At 45.8% G+C, this 13,732-nt stretch overlaps 2 protein-coding genes across 2 annotated transcripts in view; one reads left to right on the top strand and one right to left on the bottom strand.

Moving 5' to 3' along the window:
- The window catches only part of RHEB (Ras homolog, mTORC1 binding), a 47,480-nt gene extending 38,683 nt beyond the window's left edge, over positions 1 to 8,797 (top strand). The window contains exons 4-8 of the mRNA XM_065883539.1: positions 793 to 875; positions 1,535 to 1,591; positions 1,704 to 1,751; positions 2,518 to 2,599; positions 8,288 to 8,797. Coding sequence (XP_065739611.1) covers positions 793 to 875; positions 1,535 to 1,591; positions 1,704 to 1,751; positions 2,518 to 2,599; positions 8,288 to 8,380 — 363 coding nt within the window. The 3' untranslated portion in view covers positions 8,381 to 8,797. The remainder of the gene's footprint in view (positions 1 to 792; positions 876 to 1,534; positions 1,592 to 1,703; positions 1,752 to 2,517; positions 2,600 to 8,287) is intronic.
- A 2-nt stretch (positions 8,798 to 8,799) lies between these two features.
- Positions 8,800 to 11,898, bottom strand: LOC136127998 (diphthamide biosynthesis protein 3-like). The gene is made up of 2 exons (XM_065883628.1): positions 11,558 to 11,898; positions 8,800 to 8,938 (listed from the first exon to the last, which is right to left on the bottom strand). Exons 1-2 carry the CDS (start codon positions 11,896 to 11,898, stop codon positions 8,800 to 8,802), a joined length of 480 nt encoding a protein of 159 aa, XP_065739700.1.
- Between the last annotated feature and the right edge of the window lie 1,834 nt (positions 11,899 to 13,732).

The raw sequence follows: 13,732 nt of genomic DNA, 5'->3' as shown, positions 1-13,732 counted from the left end.
AGGGTTTTTCTTAAAGCATTGTAAAGCTGGTAGTAACAGGCTGTTTCATAATGTGCACCTTTCTTTCTGATTCCTGAAGGTGCTCAGTGTGTAGCTCATCTGATCCTAACAAGTCTGGATAGACTGCCTGAGTCCAGTGTTTCGTTTCTCTTCTCTCTTCCTCTTTTTCAAGTGCTGGTAGCAACCCACTAATGACTGGTACATTGGGCTCAGGCCGTGGTGACTCACGTGCAGCAAATAGGTGAAAATACACATTTATGGAATAAACTAGTAGCACTTGTGAATTTACTGAGAGGCCTAAGAGACTCTGGACTTCGAGGCCCATAAAGGAGAGGTGGTGGTGCTTTTCCCTTGATACAAGGTCACGGAACCAGTCTTTTCATTCCTTCCATCTTCTTCTCCCAGGAACTGCAGCAGACGTTAGCTGTCCCTCAGAAGTCTTAGAATAGGGGCTTCCCTGGTGGTCCAGTGGTTAGGACTCTGCGCTCCCAATGCAGGGGACATGGGTTTGATCCCTGGTTGGGGAATTAGGATCCTGCATTCTGCATGGCAAAAAGAAAGAGAGAAAGGGAGGGAGAAGAAAAGGTCTTAGAATAGCCTGGGTCATTTTTCAATATTGGCTCAAAGCATATTATTGCCCCCAAACCAGTCCTAAGTAAATCTTGAGTGTGTAGGCTATGTCTCTAGAATAACAGATTAATCCATTTTTTGTCCACTTTGATTTCTTTGACCATGTAGGTGATATGTGAGATTGCTTGTTACGCTACTCAAATGTAATTTCTTCTTTCACAGGATGAATATTCCATCTTTCCTCAGACATACTCCATAGATATTAATGGTTATATTCTTGTGTATTCTGTTACATCAATCAAAAGGTAAGGCCCGCTTCTGCTTGCTTGAGTTTATTTGCTGTGCTTAGATGGCATTAATCCTTCTATGAGATTATGCTGGAATTGGCAGTAGTAACAACTAGACTTTAATGGTTTTTAGTGGTTGTCTTGTGGAACAAACAGGTTGTTAAGGGCAAAAAACTTATCCCATTAGGTGTTCTCTTACACTGATGGAGTAAAAAACTCTGTTATTTCTTACCTCAGGCTGCCTAGCTGGATAGTGACTGAACATGATCTGAGCTTTTCTGCTGATTGCAATGGGAAATGCATTAATTGATTTACTTTCTGTGTGTTTTCACCGTATTAGTGTGGAGCATGGGCTGATTGCTAGGGCCCTCTCGCTAAGCAACATTCCGCAAATGTTTATTCAGAGATTAAATCAGCCCAGTTGTAGACTTTCCCATTTAAATATCTCACCTGTTCCACTTCAAATATTCTCAGTAAGGGCTGCTGAGTGTTGAATACACGCACGTGTGAAAAAGTGGTAGGAAAAAATAAAGGAATTCCTTGTGTTCGGTTTACTTTATATTAAAATGGTGAGTCTATGACATTTTCCATTTTTCCCACTATAAATATTACATAACAAACGTTTTAAAACATCGCCACTAAAATGGATGTCTGATTTTATGCTTTTTGTTTTATAGCTTTGAAGTGATCAAAGTTATCCATGGCAAACTGTTGGATATGGTGGGGAAAGTACAGTAAGTAGTAATAGTTTATCTCTTTTGTTAGATACTCATAATAGTATCTTCTGAACAATCAGATCAGGCACTGACTAGGGTACTTTGGCTTTTTTTTCTCTTGTATTAATAGGATACCTATTATGTTGGTTGGGAATAAGAAAGACCTACATATGGAAAGGTATGTAGCTTCTAAATACTGATTCATAAAGTCAAGTCTAAGACAATTTAGTCACTGAAGTTTCATTTTTAATTATTCTTATAGCAAGAATACTTTTAGCTGTAGCATATCCGTGTTTCCGTGTTCAGAAATGTGGCAGTGACTGTGCATCACAGAAGCAAAACTGCAGTAAAAATCTCAACCTGTCTCGGAAAATGTTTCCTCTTAAAAGAGAGCTCAAACACTATAGAAAATTATCTTTAGATTCTTTTACGTTACGGTTTTGCATAAAGCAGACTCTAAAAAGACGATGGTAGCAGTCATTTATTCAACAAATAGTTTTTTGAGTACCGGGCTTAGGATTAGAGCAGTGAACAGGGGAGGAGCCTGACACCTAGAGGAAGAGGCTCACTGGCTGAATTAACGCCTGCAGGACTGCACGGAGGGCCCTTTCGGGATTGCACCATCTTTGGGTGCTTGTAGCCGAGCTCGCTTCAAAATAATCAATTGCTGCAGACGCTGGAGTGTTGGCGTCCTGTTCTCCGAACTGTAAGAACTTGCTGGAGCAGGGGTAGCCACCCCATAAGGCAGTGTCTGCTCTGTTCCCCAGCTCAGGGGTAGCGGAAATGCTTCTCTGCATTTCCTACCGGGTGAGAATGTGAGCTGAGCATGCTCTGCTTCATAAGGAAAAAAACTGATTGAAGTGGAGCCTGTCTCATAAATCAGTTATAGATGTTTTTATAATAAAGGGCCAAGTACTTTAATTAGAATTTTCTTTTTCCATTAGGGTGATCAGTTATGAAGAAGGGAAAGCGTTAGCAGAATCTTGGAACGCAGCTTTTTTGGAGTCTTCTGCTAAAGAAAATCAGGTACGTGTTTTTTAAACTTCGTTTTGCCCTGCATCCCATCATTCATGGGCCTATGTTCCTCTCAGTCAGCATCTCACCACCATCTTCATCACTCCTGTTCAGTCTTCATCCTTCCACCATTTCTAATACCCATCTTTGGGTTGCTTTAGGACAATACTATTGATGTTTTAATTCAGTCAGTATTCTGCTTAAAATGGGACCTAGAATATTTGTAGGGTAAATAGAAATTAATAGTAAAGGCAATACTTCCTTTGAGAACATATAGTCTTATTTTTGTTTCATACTAAAGACTGGTACAGAAATAAGTCCAGGCATAGAAAAGAAACAAGAATGATCTCACATCACTTTGGCAATAATTTTGTACCCTTACCTCCCCCCTTTTCTGTTGGGTGGAACTGAGTTAGATGCGTGTGTTGTTTTAACACACAAACTGTTAAGAACCACTTTACAAGCATTTTTCCCAGTTTCAGCCCTGCAGATGTTCCTTTAAAAGGCATATCCGAGGAAGGATGTCACTTCTATTTCAGAAGGCTTCCCGTATCTCCTTCTCCCTTTTCCTCCGTGGCATTAATTTAGACCAGGAACATCCAAGCTTGTCTCCTGCTTCCATGAGTTCTCACCAGTGTATTTCTGTTTGCTGCCATTCACCTTCTGAAGCTACAAATCAGATGATGTCACCCTCAACTAAAACTGTCAGTGGGTTGCCCATCATCTGTAGAACAAACCCCAAAGCCCTAAGCATGATGCTGAGTGCGGTGTGTGATTCACTTTTCCGGTTTCTTCCTTCACTGTATCCCTGTACTCTTCAGTCGCACCAAATTCCTCCCACTTAATCAAATACAAGGGGTACTTCCAGGTGCCTCCCCTTTACTCTCATTCTTCTCTGACTTGAAATATCCTTTCTCTAATTAACTACATACTTAAAGTATTTTCAACATGTGCTCTTGTTTGATCTTCCAATAAGATTAATTGGCTTTCATTTCTGTGAGGAAACTATAGTTCAGTGAGGGTGGGTGGCTTGATGTGGTTGAGGACAGTCAGCTGTTCTTCCCCAGCTCTGCCACCTTTCACCACTAAGACCCCAGTCCTCAGGGTTCTACTTAAATTCCACTTTCTCCTGGACCCCTGCATGATACGTCCAGCTAAAATTAATAGTAGCTTCTTCTCTCTTATCCCCTTTAATTCATTCTGAGATTCAAGGCCGTATCACTGGCCTTCATTTTCTCCATAATGTCCGGCACAGTGGTTTTATATCTACTAGGTGCTCGGTCAACCCAGGTATCCCTTGATAGGCAAATCTGTTTGTCCCTGTGTCCGCAGGTGAGAGAAGTTAAATCTGTACAATTGATTCCCGAGTTCCAGAGAGCAAGAGATTTATCTGCATCCATTTAGTGCAGAGAGTGAGAATTCAGATAAGAAGAGCTGAGATAGTAAGAGATACCTGTACTGCTTAATTGAATTAAATCAGACATTTATTGGGTGTCTGATCTATCCTTAAGATCATCCAGTTGAACTGTCTCATTTTAGAAGTGAGGCGTTTTAAGATCCAGAGAGGTAAATAACTTTTCTAAGGTCTATATTTCATATGGTATAAGAACTTGGACTAAATTTTAAATTTAACCCAAATTTAGTCCTCTCTCCTCTCCACCATGCTTTTCTGATGGATGGGAAGAGAGGGCATAACCAAAGTGTAATAGAGATTAGAGTGTTCCTGAGGGAGAGAGAGAGACCGTTCTGTATTAAAAAGTCTGTGTGTGAACCTTAAATGGAATCTGGTTCTAAAATCCCTCGTGTAAAAGACATTTTGGGTCAGTTGGGGAGATTTGATTACGTTTTAGATATATTAGGGAAATGGTGTTAATTGTCTTAGGTGTAATGATGGTGTTGGGATTATGAAGAGAATATCCTTATTCTTGGAAAATGCAAACCATAGTATGTAGGGGCCAAGTTTCATAATGTCTGCAGCTTAGTTTCAGATGGGATAGATGCGGGGGATGGACAGAAGGAGAGCAAGCAGATATAGCAAAGATGTTAGCATTTGTTGAACTCAGATAGCAGGGCTCAGGGCTTATTATACAATTGTCCCCATTTTTCTGTATGCTTAAAAATTTGCATAACAAAAATTGGAAGGTGGTGAGAAGGTACAAACTTCCAGTTACAAAATAAAGAAGGATGTGATGTATAGCATGGCGACTATGGTTAACAATGTTGCATATTTGAAAACCGCTAAGAGTAGATCTTAAAAGTTCTCATCATAAGAAAAAAAAGTTTGTAACTATGTGTGACCAGCCTTATCGTGGTGATCATTTCACAGTATATACATACATCGTCATTATGTTGTACACCTAGAACAAATACATGCTATGTGACAACTGTCTCAATTAAAGAATTTTTTTGATGTGGAGGAGTGACGTTGAATGGCCCTAAGTTATCTTTGGTTCTGCTTTTGCTAACTTCGCTCCATTGTGTTTCTCTTTGGTGAAAATCTGAGGATACTAAAACAATTATTCTGTTTGACTTTATAATTATGTAGGCATCATCACCAGTTTCACTATTCACGTAGGTTCACGTAGCCCCTGTGCATTGTGTGTTACTGTTCTGTGCGTCTCTGGCCGTTGCTTTGTTATTCCTTCCAGCATCCTCAAAGGTGTCGACACCTTATGGACCCTACCTCGAATGTAATTAAGAGGGATTGCTTAGTAAGGCGTGTCGCCTCAGGTTAATTTATCTTTTGAGAGTGACCTGTAATGGTACGCTTAGGGTATGTTATTAAACTACTTTTTGGTTGGAGGATGCAGGCCTTTTCTCTATCTAGTTTATGTTATACTTTACCGTAGCTTAAGATTTTTAATATGGTTCTGGATAGATTTACTTTTTAACAACCTTTTAGTTTCCTTTAGAAGGTAGGATACTGCCTTTTCAGTACCCATATAAAAGATGAAATTGTTCTCAAGGCTTAAAGTTAAAATGAAAAAATTCCAACTGCTGTAATTCTTTTAAAGTTTTGATAAATTTAGTAGATTTATCTGATATTAACCAAAACTCTAAAAGAAGGCAAGGGTGCAGTACAGTGACCTCAAACATCCCAGACAAGCTAGAAGATCAGATGACCCAACTCACTGTTGTCTCGGTTACTTTAGCACCTTCATCAGATCAACAAATACCTTATTCGACGTGAAATAATCCTTAAAGGCAGAAAGATTCTTGTACCCAAGTTAGGTAAATACAGCGCTGATATGCGTATCCTTGGAAAGCAGCAGTCCTGACCAGCTGTCGAGACACTTCTCAGCCCTCTGTTGTGGCTCTTGTGACACTGCTCACCTTGTTGTTGAGCTGAAGACAGTTGGATCCTAAGCCCAGTGAGTTTCTGCCCATCGGGTGGGGAGAAACCAAGTAATTCTAATCCCTTATGTTAAGAGGTGTGATTGATTCTAATCCACATGTATACTAGAGTGCTTACTACTCTTGGTCTAGGTAGTAGGAAGAGAGAGAATTTGTGTAGTAAAGAGACATCCACGTCAATAGTCACGTGATCAGAGACCAATCTTTGTGAACCGCTCAAATTTTTTATTGATAAATTTTCAAATGTAGCTTTGTATTACTTAGCAAAAATCCAGTATTTTAAAATAAACTGTCCTCAGTGGAGTTCAGTCAGACTTGTTGATTACAAAGTGCACAGTGGTAAAAATTATCAAGTCCGTGAGAATACTGCACTTTGACTATTACTGAACTATGGGATGTGTTTGCAGTTCTGGCTTATTTTCTGTGGAGGCCTTCACAAATTGTATTTCAGCAATTTGATGGAAGAGAATGCATTTTGTCAGAGTCAGATCACACAGGTAATCAAGGAGAATGCTAAGACTTATCTAGAAAGCCAGATTCCAGGCACGCTCTATTTTTTTTGTAAGAGTTTGGCATGCATCTTTCCACACATTTTTCTGTGATTTTTTTTTAGCTGTGTTGGGTCTTCATTGCTGCGCGCAGGCTTTCTCTAGTTGCGACGAGCGGGGACTACTCTTGGTTGCGGTGCGCGGGCTTCTCATTGCAGTGGCTTCTCTTGTTGCGGAGCACAGGCTCTAGGCATGCAGGCTTCAGTAGTTGCGGCATGCATGCTCAGTAGTTGTGGCTCGCGTGCTCTAGAGCGCAGGCTCAGTAGTTGTGGCACGTGGGCTTAGTTGCTCCGTGGCATGTGGGATCTCCCTGACCAGGGCTCAAACCCGTGTCCCCTGCATTGGCAGGTGGATTCTAAACCACTGCGCCACAAGGGAAGCCCTGTGCTTTTTTTTTAGGATGAAATAAATAACAACTTGCCTGCATAGTCGTGGGAAAGGAGGGGAATTGGTAATGCAGAAAGGAGGGTGCTTGCTGAAGTCAGTGGCCTTGATTAGACAGGAGAGGTGGGCCTGGGGCTGGCTTGGGCTCACTTAGGGGTGCCTCCTTTGTGCCAGCAGGAAAGAGGGAAGCAGAATAGAAGAGCCTAAATTCAAGGGCATGGTCATTGGTGGACAGAGTATGGAGAGTTCGCTTATGAATGCTGCTTCTGTTTTCCCAGTGAAATGTAGAACCCAGTCATCAGCCGAGGGTGAGAGCAGGGAAGAGATTTAGCGATCCCAGTGGAAGGAAGAGGCATGACCCCTTCATTCTGGGGGCTGACTGGACCAGAGAAATGTGGTTGGGCTGCTGGGGCAGCAGGGGTCCCCTTTGGGTTCAGGGTCCTGGAGGTGTGTCCATGGGCTGTGTCCGCTGTGTGGCGCAGGCAGTGAGCAGGCAGACAGGTGGCAGGGAAGGGAGTCGGAGGCCGGTGACTGCCCTGGGGACGTCTGCGCTGGCCCGGGAGGCGAGAGAAGGAAGATGGGGGCGGGGGGGGGGGGGTGCTGCTTGGTGATGACAAGATCTGGGTGCTACCCTGCGAGGTTTTTGAAAACAGGAGCATTTTTGGATTATCACAATGACCGCATTTAAAGGACCGGGACTGACGTTCGGCCTAAGTGAGGATTTCCTGCCCTAAATGATGGTGGCTCCTCCTTGTGAAGGGCTGGTGCCTGGGGCTGAGAGGCGCAGTCGGGAGGGAGAGGAGGTCCCCGGGGGGGTGTGCAAGGCCAGGGTGGCGCGAGTGGTGGCGGAGGTGGAGCGGCTGCCCCGGAGGAGGGGGGTGAGGCCGGGGGTGACTCGGGGCTCTAGGTGGCCTAGAGGAAGCAGGCTCGGAGGGCACGGGTGTCATCTCACGGCCTAAGAGCCAGAGCTGACAGTTTTTAGGAAGTGGGAGGGGAAAGGGTGTGACAGGCAAGGGGTGGGGTGCCAGGCCAGGCGAAAGAGCCCCAGCCCTGCTGTAGTCCCAGAGCGCCCGCAGAGCGGGCGAGGCGGGTGAGCCAGCAGGGGATACTCCACCCTGGAGGTCCAGAGGCGCCGCAGGAGGCGGAGTAGGCGGGGCTTCCTGTGACTGATGAAAGCAGGGCTCTGAAGTGTGATTTGAGGTTAGTTCCGGTGGTCTGCAGTCACCACGTGGGGGGAGGGGAGGGAGGAATCCCAGGCTCCTGCGGCCCCGGGGCCGCCTCGTGGGCCTCCACACCTGGACCTCCACGTGCAGGGCAGGCCGTGGGCCTTTTCCAGTCCCGCCAGCAGTATCAGTGTTCCTCATGGCTCCGCTTTTAACGCTAACGTTGTCATCGGTTTTCTCTTTGGTTTCAGACTGCTGTTGATGTTTTTAGAAGGATAATTTTGGAGGCAGAGAAAATTGACGGGGCCGCCTCACAAGGGAAGTCTTCCTGCTTGGTGATGTGATTCTGCCGCAGACCCTGAGGGCACCGGGAGCCTGGCCTGCTGAGGAGGCGGCCTGCCCACTTTCCTTTAAGATAAACTCTGCTTCATTTCTCTTCTGTTAACCTGAAAGATTTCATTTGGGTCAGAGCTTCTCTCCCAACCCCTCCTTTCAGATTATGTTAAACTCTGACTCGGTCCAAATGAGTTCACTTCCATTTTCAAATTTTGAGCAATCATATTTTCAATTTATATATTGTATTTCTTAATAATATTATGACCAAGAATTTTATTGCATTAATTTTTCAGTGTAGTTTGTTGTTTAAAATAATGTAATCATCCAAATGATACATATTGTTACACTACTATTAACTAGGCTTCAGTATGTCAGTGTTTATTTCGTTGTGTTAAGTGTATACTTGTAAATAAAATAGCTGCAAAGCCTAATCGTTGTGCTCCTCAGTGTGGCTTTTAAAGAAAAAAACCTGTCCTCCTGAGGGTTTCTTTCCCTGCCTCCGAGGAGGCTCCAGCTTGGATTCCAGGAGCCAGTGGAGGATGTGGCCCACCAGGCAGCTGTGGGCACTTGGGGTAGAGTGCCCGAACTTGGGGGGGGGGGGGGTTCCTGTTGACTAAAGCTGAGTGACCTTGGGGGGGGTCTGTGAGGGGAGTTGCTCCCCAATAATAACTGTTCTCCCCACCTTGGTTGGAATGTTTCATGCAGGTAGGGCTGCAGGCTTACTTAGAGCCTTCCGGCCACCCTCTTGCTTGTCTCTTAGCTACTTGAAGAAAAGGGGACCTAAAGATACACTTACTGTCTCTCCTTTTACTTAGCTTGGTGTCCACGGCAGACAGGATGTGACTTAGAAAATAGATTGGCCTGTCACTATCCCAAAACCTCCAGGAGTTTAAAGGATGGGAAAGATTGCCTGGTAAGTGCTCTGTGTCAGGGCTTCATGAACCTCCCTCAAACCCAGACTGCCTACCTCCCGTTCTGCCAAGAGCAGCTTTGAGGGAGAATCGAGGATTTCAATTGCCTGGTGGCCATCACCTCGACTCTGAGAGTTCAAGCTGAGCGAAATTTTTTAAATGATGTTCCTTCCCAGTTAGAATTTCACAGCCATTTCTAACCTTTAGGGAAACGTTATTGAGTTTGTTGATAAAATAGAATATTGCTTTGGAACTGATTTTTTTTTTTTTTTTTTTTGTGGTACGCGGGCCTCTCACTTGTTGTGGCCTCTCCCGTTGCGGAGCACAGGCTCCGGACGCACAGGCTCAGCGGCCATGGCTCACGGGGCCCAGCCGCTCCGCGGCATGTGGGATCTTCCCAGACCGGGGCACAAACCCACATCCCCTGCATCGGCAGGCAGATTCTCAACCACTGCGCCACCAGGGAAGCCCTGTAACTGATTTTTTAATGAAAAATTATGTTTTTAGAATATGCCATTATGGACTTCCCAGGTGGCACGGTGGTTTGAGAATCCACCTGCCAATGCAGGGGACACCGGTTCGAGCCCTGGTCCAGGAAGATCCCACATGCCGCAGAGCAACTAAGCCCGCGCGCCACAATACTGAGCCTGCGCTCTAGAGCCCACAAGCCACAACTGCTGAGCCTGCGTGCCCACAACTACTGAAGTCCGTGAGCCTAGAGCCCGTGCTCCGCAACAAGAGAAGCCACCACAATGAGAAACCAGCACACTGCAACCAAGAGTAGCCCCTGGTTGCCGCAACTAGAGAAAGCCTGCGTGCAGCAACGAAGGCCCAACATGGCCAACAATTAATTAATTTTTAAAAAAAGAATGTGTCATTATTTTGAATCTTTATAGTGTTTGTGTCTTATCATTCAAGGATGAAATTTGAGCCAGGATGAAAAAGGCCTCCACCAAATACTTTTTAAATACAAATAAGTTTTAGCAATGTAGTATCATTACTTATTAACAGGGTTTATTCTTAGGCCTAATATGTGTCAGTACTCACTGGATGGAACCACATTAAATCTGGATTCAGTTCATCCAGGCGACATTTTACATCTGATAAGTTATTTCTGTGTAAATGGAATCTTGGGGCAGCCTGTTCTTGCAGCTACAGTTTGACTCTCACGAAATGTCCTCTAGGCCTAGCTGCCCTGTTTGGAGGTGACGTGGATCTCTCTACATGGTGTGGCTCAGCTGTTCATTCACACCGTTCTAAGCGCCGTGAACACAACAGAACCCTGCACCCTGTAGAACTTACGTCTGACCTTGCCCCTTGAATAGCACAGGGCAGGCAGTCCTGCTTCCCAGTGCGGTGACCCATCCACAAGATGGTTGATTGGATTATCTGATGGGCTGTGCTTGTGGTGTGTTCCGAGGGTGATGTTGCCGAGGGGTGCTCTCCAGTGGTGGGGAGCACGTGACCTGGAGGTGGTGGTGGAAGGCGGTCAGCAGTACCTCTTCTGCTTTGCTTCACGTCCACCCTGGGAAGCAGGTGCTGCCCTATTTACAGTGAGGAAACTGCCTGAGAGGTGTCAGCGACAGTCATTAGCCACATTCACTGAAGAAATTCTTAGAACTGCCAGGTTTGACTTAAATGTCGTTACTTAATAGTGTATTTCATCACTCCTAAGACCTTTCCTTACATTTTAGCATTTTTCTTTTTTCTTTTTTTTTTTTTTTTCTGATTTGAATTTTTCTTTTAAGTTCGGATGGAAAATTAAGAACACTTCCGGGACTTCCCTGGTGGCACAGTGGTTAAGAATCCGCCAGCCAATGCAGGGGAGACGTGTTCAATCCCTGGTCCGGGAAGATCCCACATGCTGCGGAGCAACTAAGCCCACGCGCCACAGCTACTGAGTACACGTGCCACAGCTACTGAAGGCCGCGGGCCTAGAGCCCATGCTCCGCAACGAGAAGCCACCGCGATGAGAAGCCCGCGCGCAGCAACGAAGACCCAACGCAGCCAAAAATAAATAAATAAACATCCTTCTTTAAAAAAAACTATGAAAAAGAACACTTCCAATTCAAAGTTTTAAGCACAAAATTCAGGTATGTCGTGTGGTGGACTTGCTTCTTCAGCTGGAGGTGAACGTGGCAGCCGATGGAGAGAATCCGCACGAACAAACAGCAAACTGCACAAGGATTGTCCCGTGAAGAAGCCGGTGACGTAAGGATTGTCCCGTGAAGAAGCCGGCGACGTAAGGATTGTCCCCGTGAAGAAGCCGGTGACGTAAGGATTGTCCCCGTGAAGAAGCCGGTGACGTCGCGTTTGATTTTCCCAGCTTGGCTCCTTCCCCAAAGTTTAGGCTCTGGAGTCCTGAGTCTTCGGCATTTAACTAGTTCTTCGTTGGGGGCAGGGGCTGGGACTGTCCCGCCACATGTAAACCGATCTTTGTCATAGATCGCTTTTATAATGAGAGAGCAGCCAGGGCGCGTTGCCACATCTTCCCCATTCTCCGTATGTTCCTTGGTGATGCAGAAGTTATCCCCACACGGGCAGGGGTAGAAGTACATCTCCGAGACCTCGTCATATTGGAAGTCCTTGATCTCCACCTCATGAAACACTGCCATCGTCACTGGGGCCAGGAGAGGTCTTGTCGCCTCCGCCATTTTAGCATCTTTCTTAGTAGGACATACAACGCAGCCTTAGATTCACTGAAGCACAGTAGGTGTGAATACAAAACTCGGTGCATATCCAAGGCTGTCTTGCAGCTCATAATACAAAGTGGAAAATCACAGGACAAATTCAGATTAATGTGACGGAATTTTGCTAAAACAAAATTGTTCACCCCCCGCCCTCTCTAGAGCGCCGTGTCTCCCCGCCGTGTCACTGACGGTGCTCTCGCCTGAATTGCTCACCACCTCCTTGTCACCACGTCCAGTAGGTACTTCCTGGCCTCTGTCCTGACCCTCCAGCATTGCACGCAGTTGGTGACTTCTCTCTGAAGGTCTCTGTTTCCGCCTTCTGGTCTTCCTCCCAGCTCACTGTTGCTGCCTTGGCCTCCTCGGCTGTTGCCTCCTCCGTTAACCTCTCGATGGGCCATTTTTCCTTCTCCCCTTCCTTGATTTCATCCTGTCACATAGCTCTCACTGCCGTGTTTCCTGAAGACCAAAATTCCTTTCTCACACCCTGACCTCTGGGCTCCAGGCTTGTCTTCTCTTAGATGTCTCATAGGCATCTGAAGTTTATCATGCCCAAATTCTTGATTTTCCCTAAAAACGTGGTCTCCCCTGGACCCTGCTTCAGGAAATGGCACCATTATCCACTAGATACTAAAGCTAGGAGTTGGGGAGCCATCCTCTACCTCTTCCCTTGTGTCCCCTCCCAGCCAATCCATTAACAAATCCTAAAGGCCCTGCCTTCAAAAATCTTATATTTTGCCCACTTTTCTCCATCTTCACTGCATGCTAGTCTCTAACACCACACCCTCCAAATCATTTCCTGCAGCCCAAGTCAACTTTTTTTTTTTTTTTTTTTTTTTTGCCACACCGCATCACCTGTGGGATCTTAGTTCCCCGACCAGGGGTCAAACCTGGGTCCACGGCAGTGAAAGCCCAAGTCTTAACCCCTGGACCACCAGGGAATTCCCCAAGTCAACTTGTTTAAAACATAAATTGTTCTGTGTTACCCCTTTGCTTAAAATCCTTTAGTAATAACTGTGCCTGCTCAGGGTCTCCAGGGCATCTCATTCTCCAGCCTTTCTTGTTAAAAAAAGACGAGGTTTTTTGTTAGTTTGTCCTTGCCTTAATGTCGAATAAACGGCCACTGATTGTTTTTGACCAACACCCCCAGGGAAAAGGCAGTCAGGTCAAAGATAAGCCTTGCAGATGGGGTTTTCCAGGGAACGACCAGACACTGCAGATGATGACAGATTTCTGATCAGGGGGCTGAGAAAGCACCAGCCCCATCTTGACCCTGCATGCAGCTGCTAAGGAGGGGTCTGGCAACAGGGCAAGTGACAGTGCCACAGATCTCGCTGTGCTGAGAATCAGCCGGTTTCCTTAAACACCCTTGGACTGGTGCAAGCCTTTAATCTCCAGACCTATGAAAAAGTGATATATTTGGACAGTTTTTTCGCCAGTGTTCTCACCGAGTTCTTGAAGGGTCCTCCTGCGCTCTCCCCAATGGCAACCCTCCAGGGTCTCCGCTGTAGCTGTTTGTTGAACGGATGAGTAGCTGAGCCCTCCCATGGGCTGCTTCCTAGACGGCTTCCGTGGAACTTGGCCTGTGTCTGCTGCAGGGTAGGGGAAATCCTCACCATTCACACAGTGCACCGGGATGACCTTTAATCTTGGGTCCACCCCTTTCCGGCTCCCAAAAAGGAAGGAGTGCAGCTACCGGGCGCCCCTACCATTGTTGGTGCAGCCAGCCTCGGACGCCTCGGACTCAGATGGTAGCAGTCTT

The sequence above is a fragment of the Phocoena phocoena genome, chromosome 9 (genome assembly GCF_963924675.1).
Source record: "Phocoena phocoena chromosome 9, mPhoPho1.1, whole genome shotgun sequence".
Lineage (NCBI taxonomy): Eukaryota > Metazoa > Chordata > Mammalia > Artiodactyla > Phocoenidae > Phocoena > Phocoena phocoena.
The sequence above is the reverse complement of the archived record's forward strand: the minus strand, read 5'-3'. Positions and strand labels throughout refer to the sequence as shown.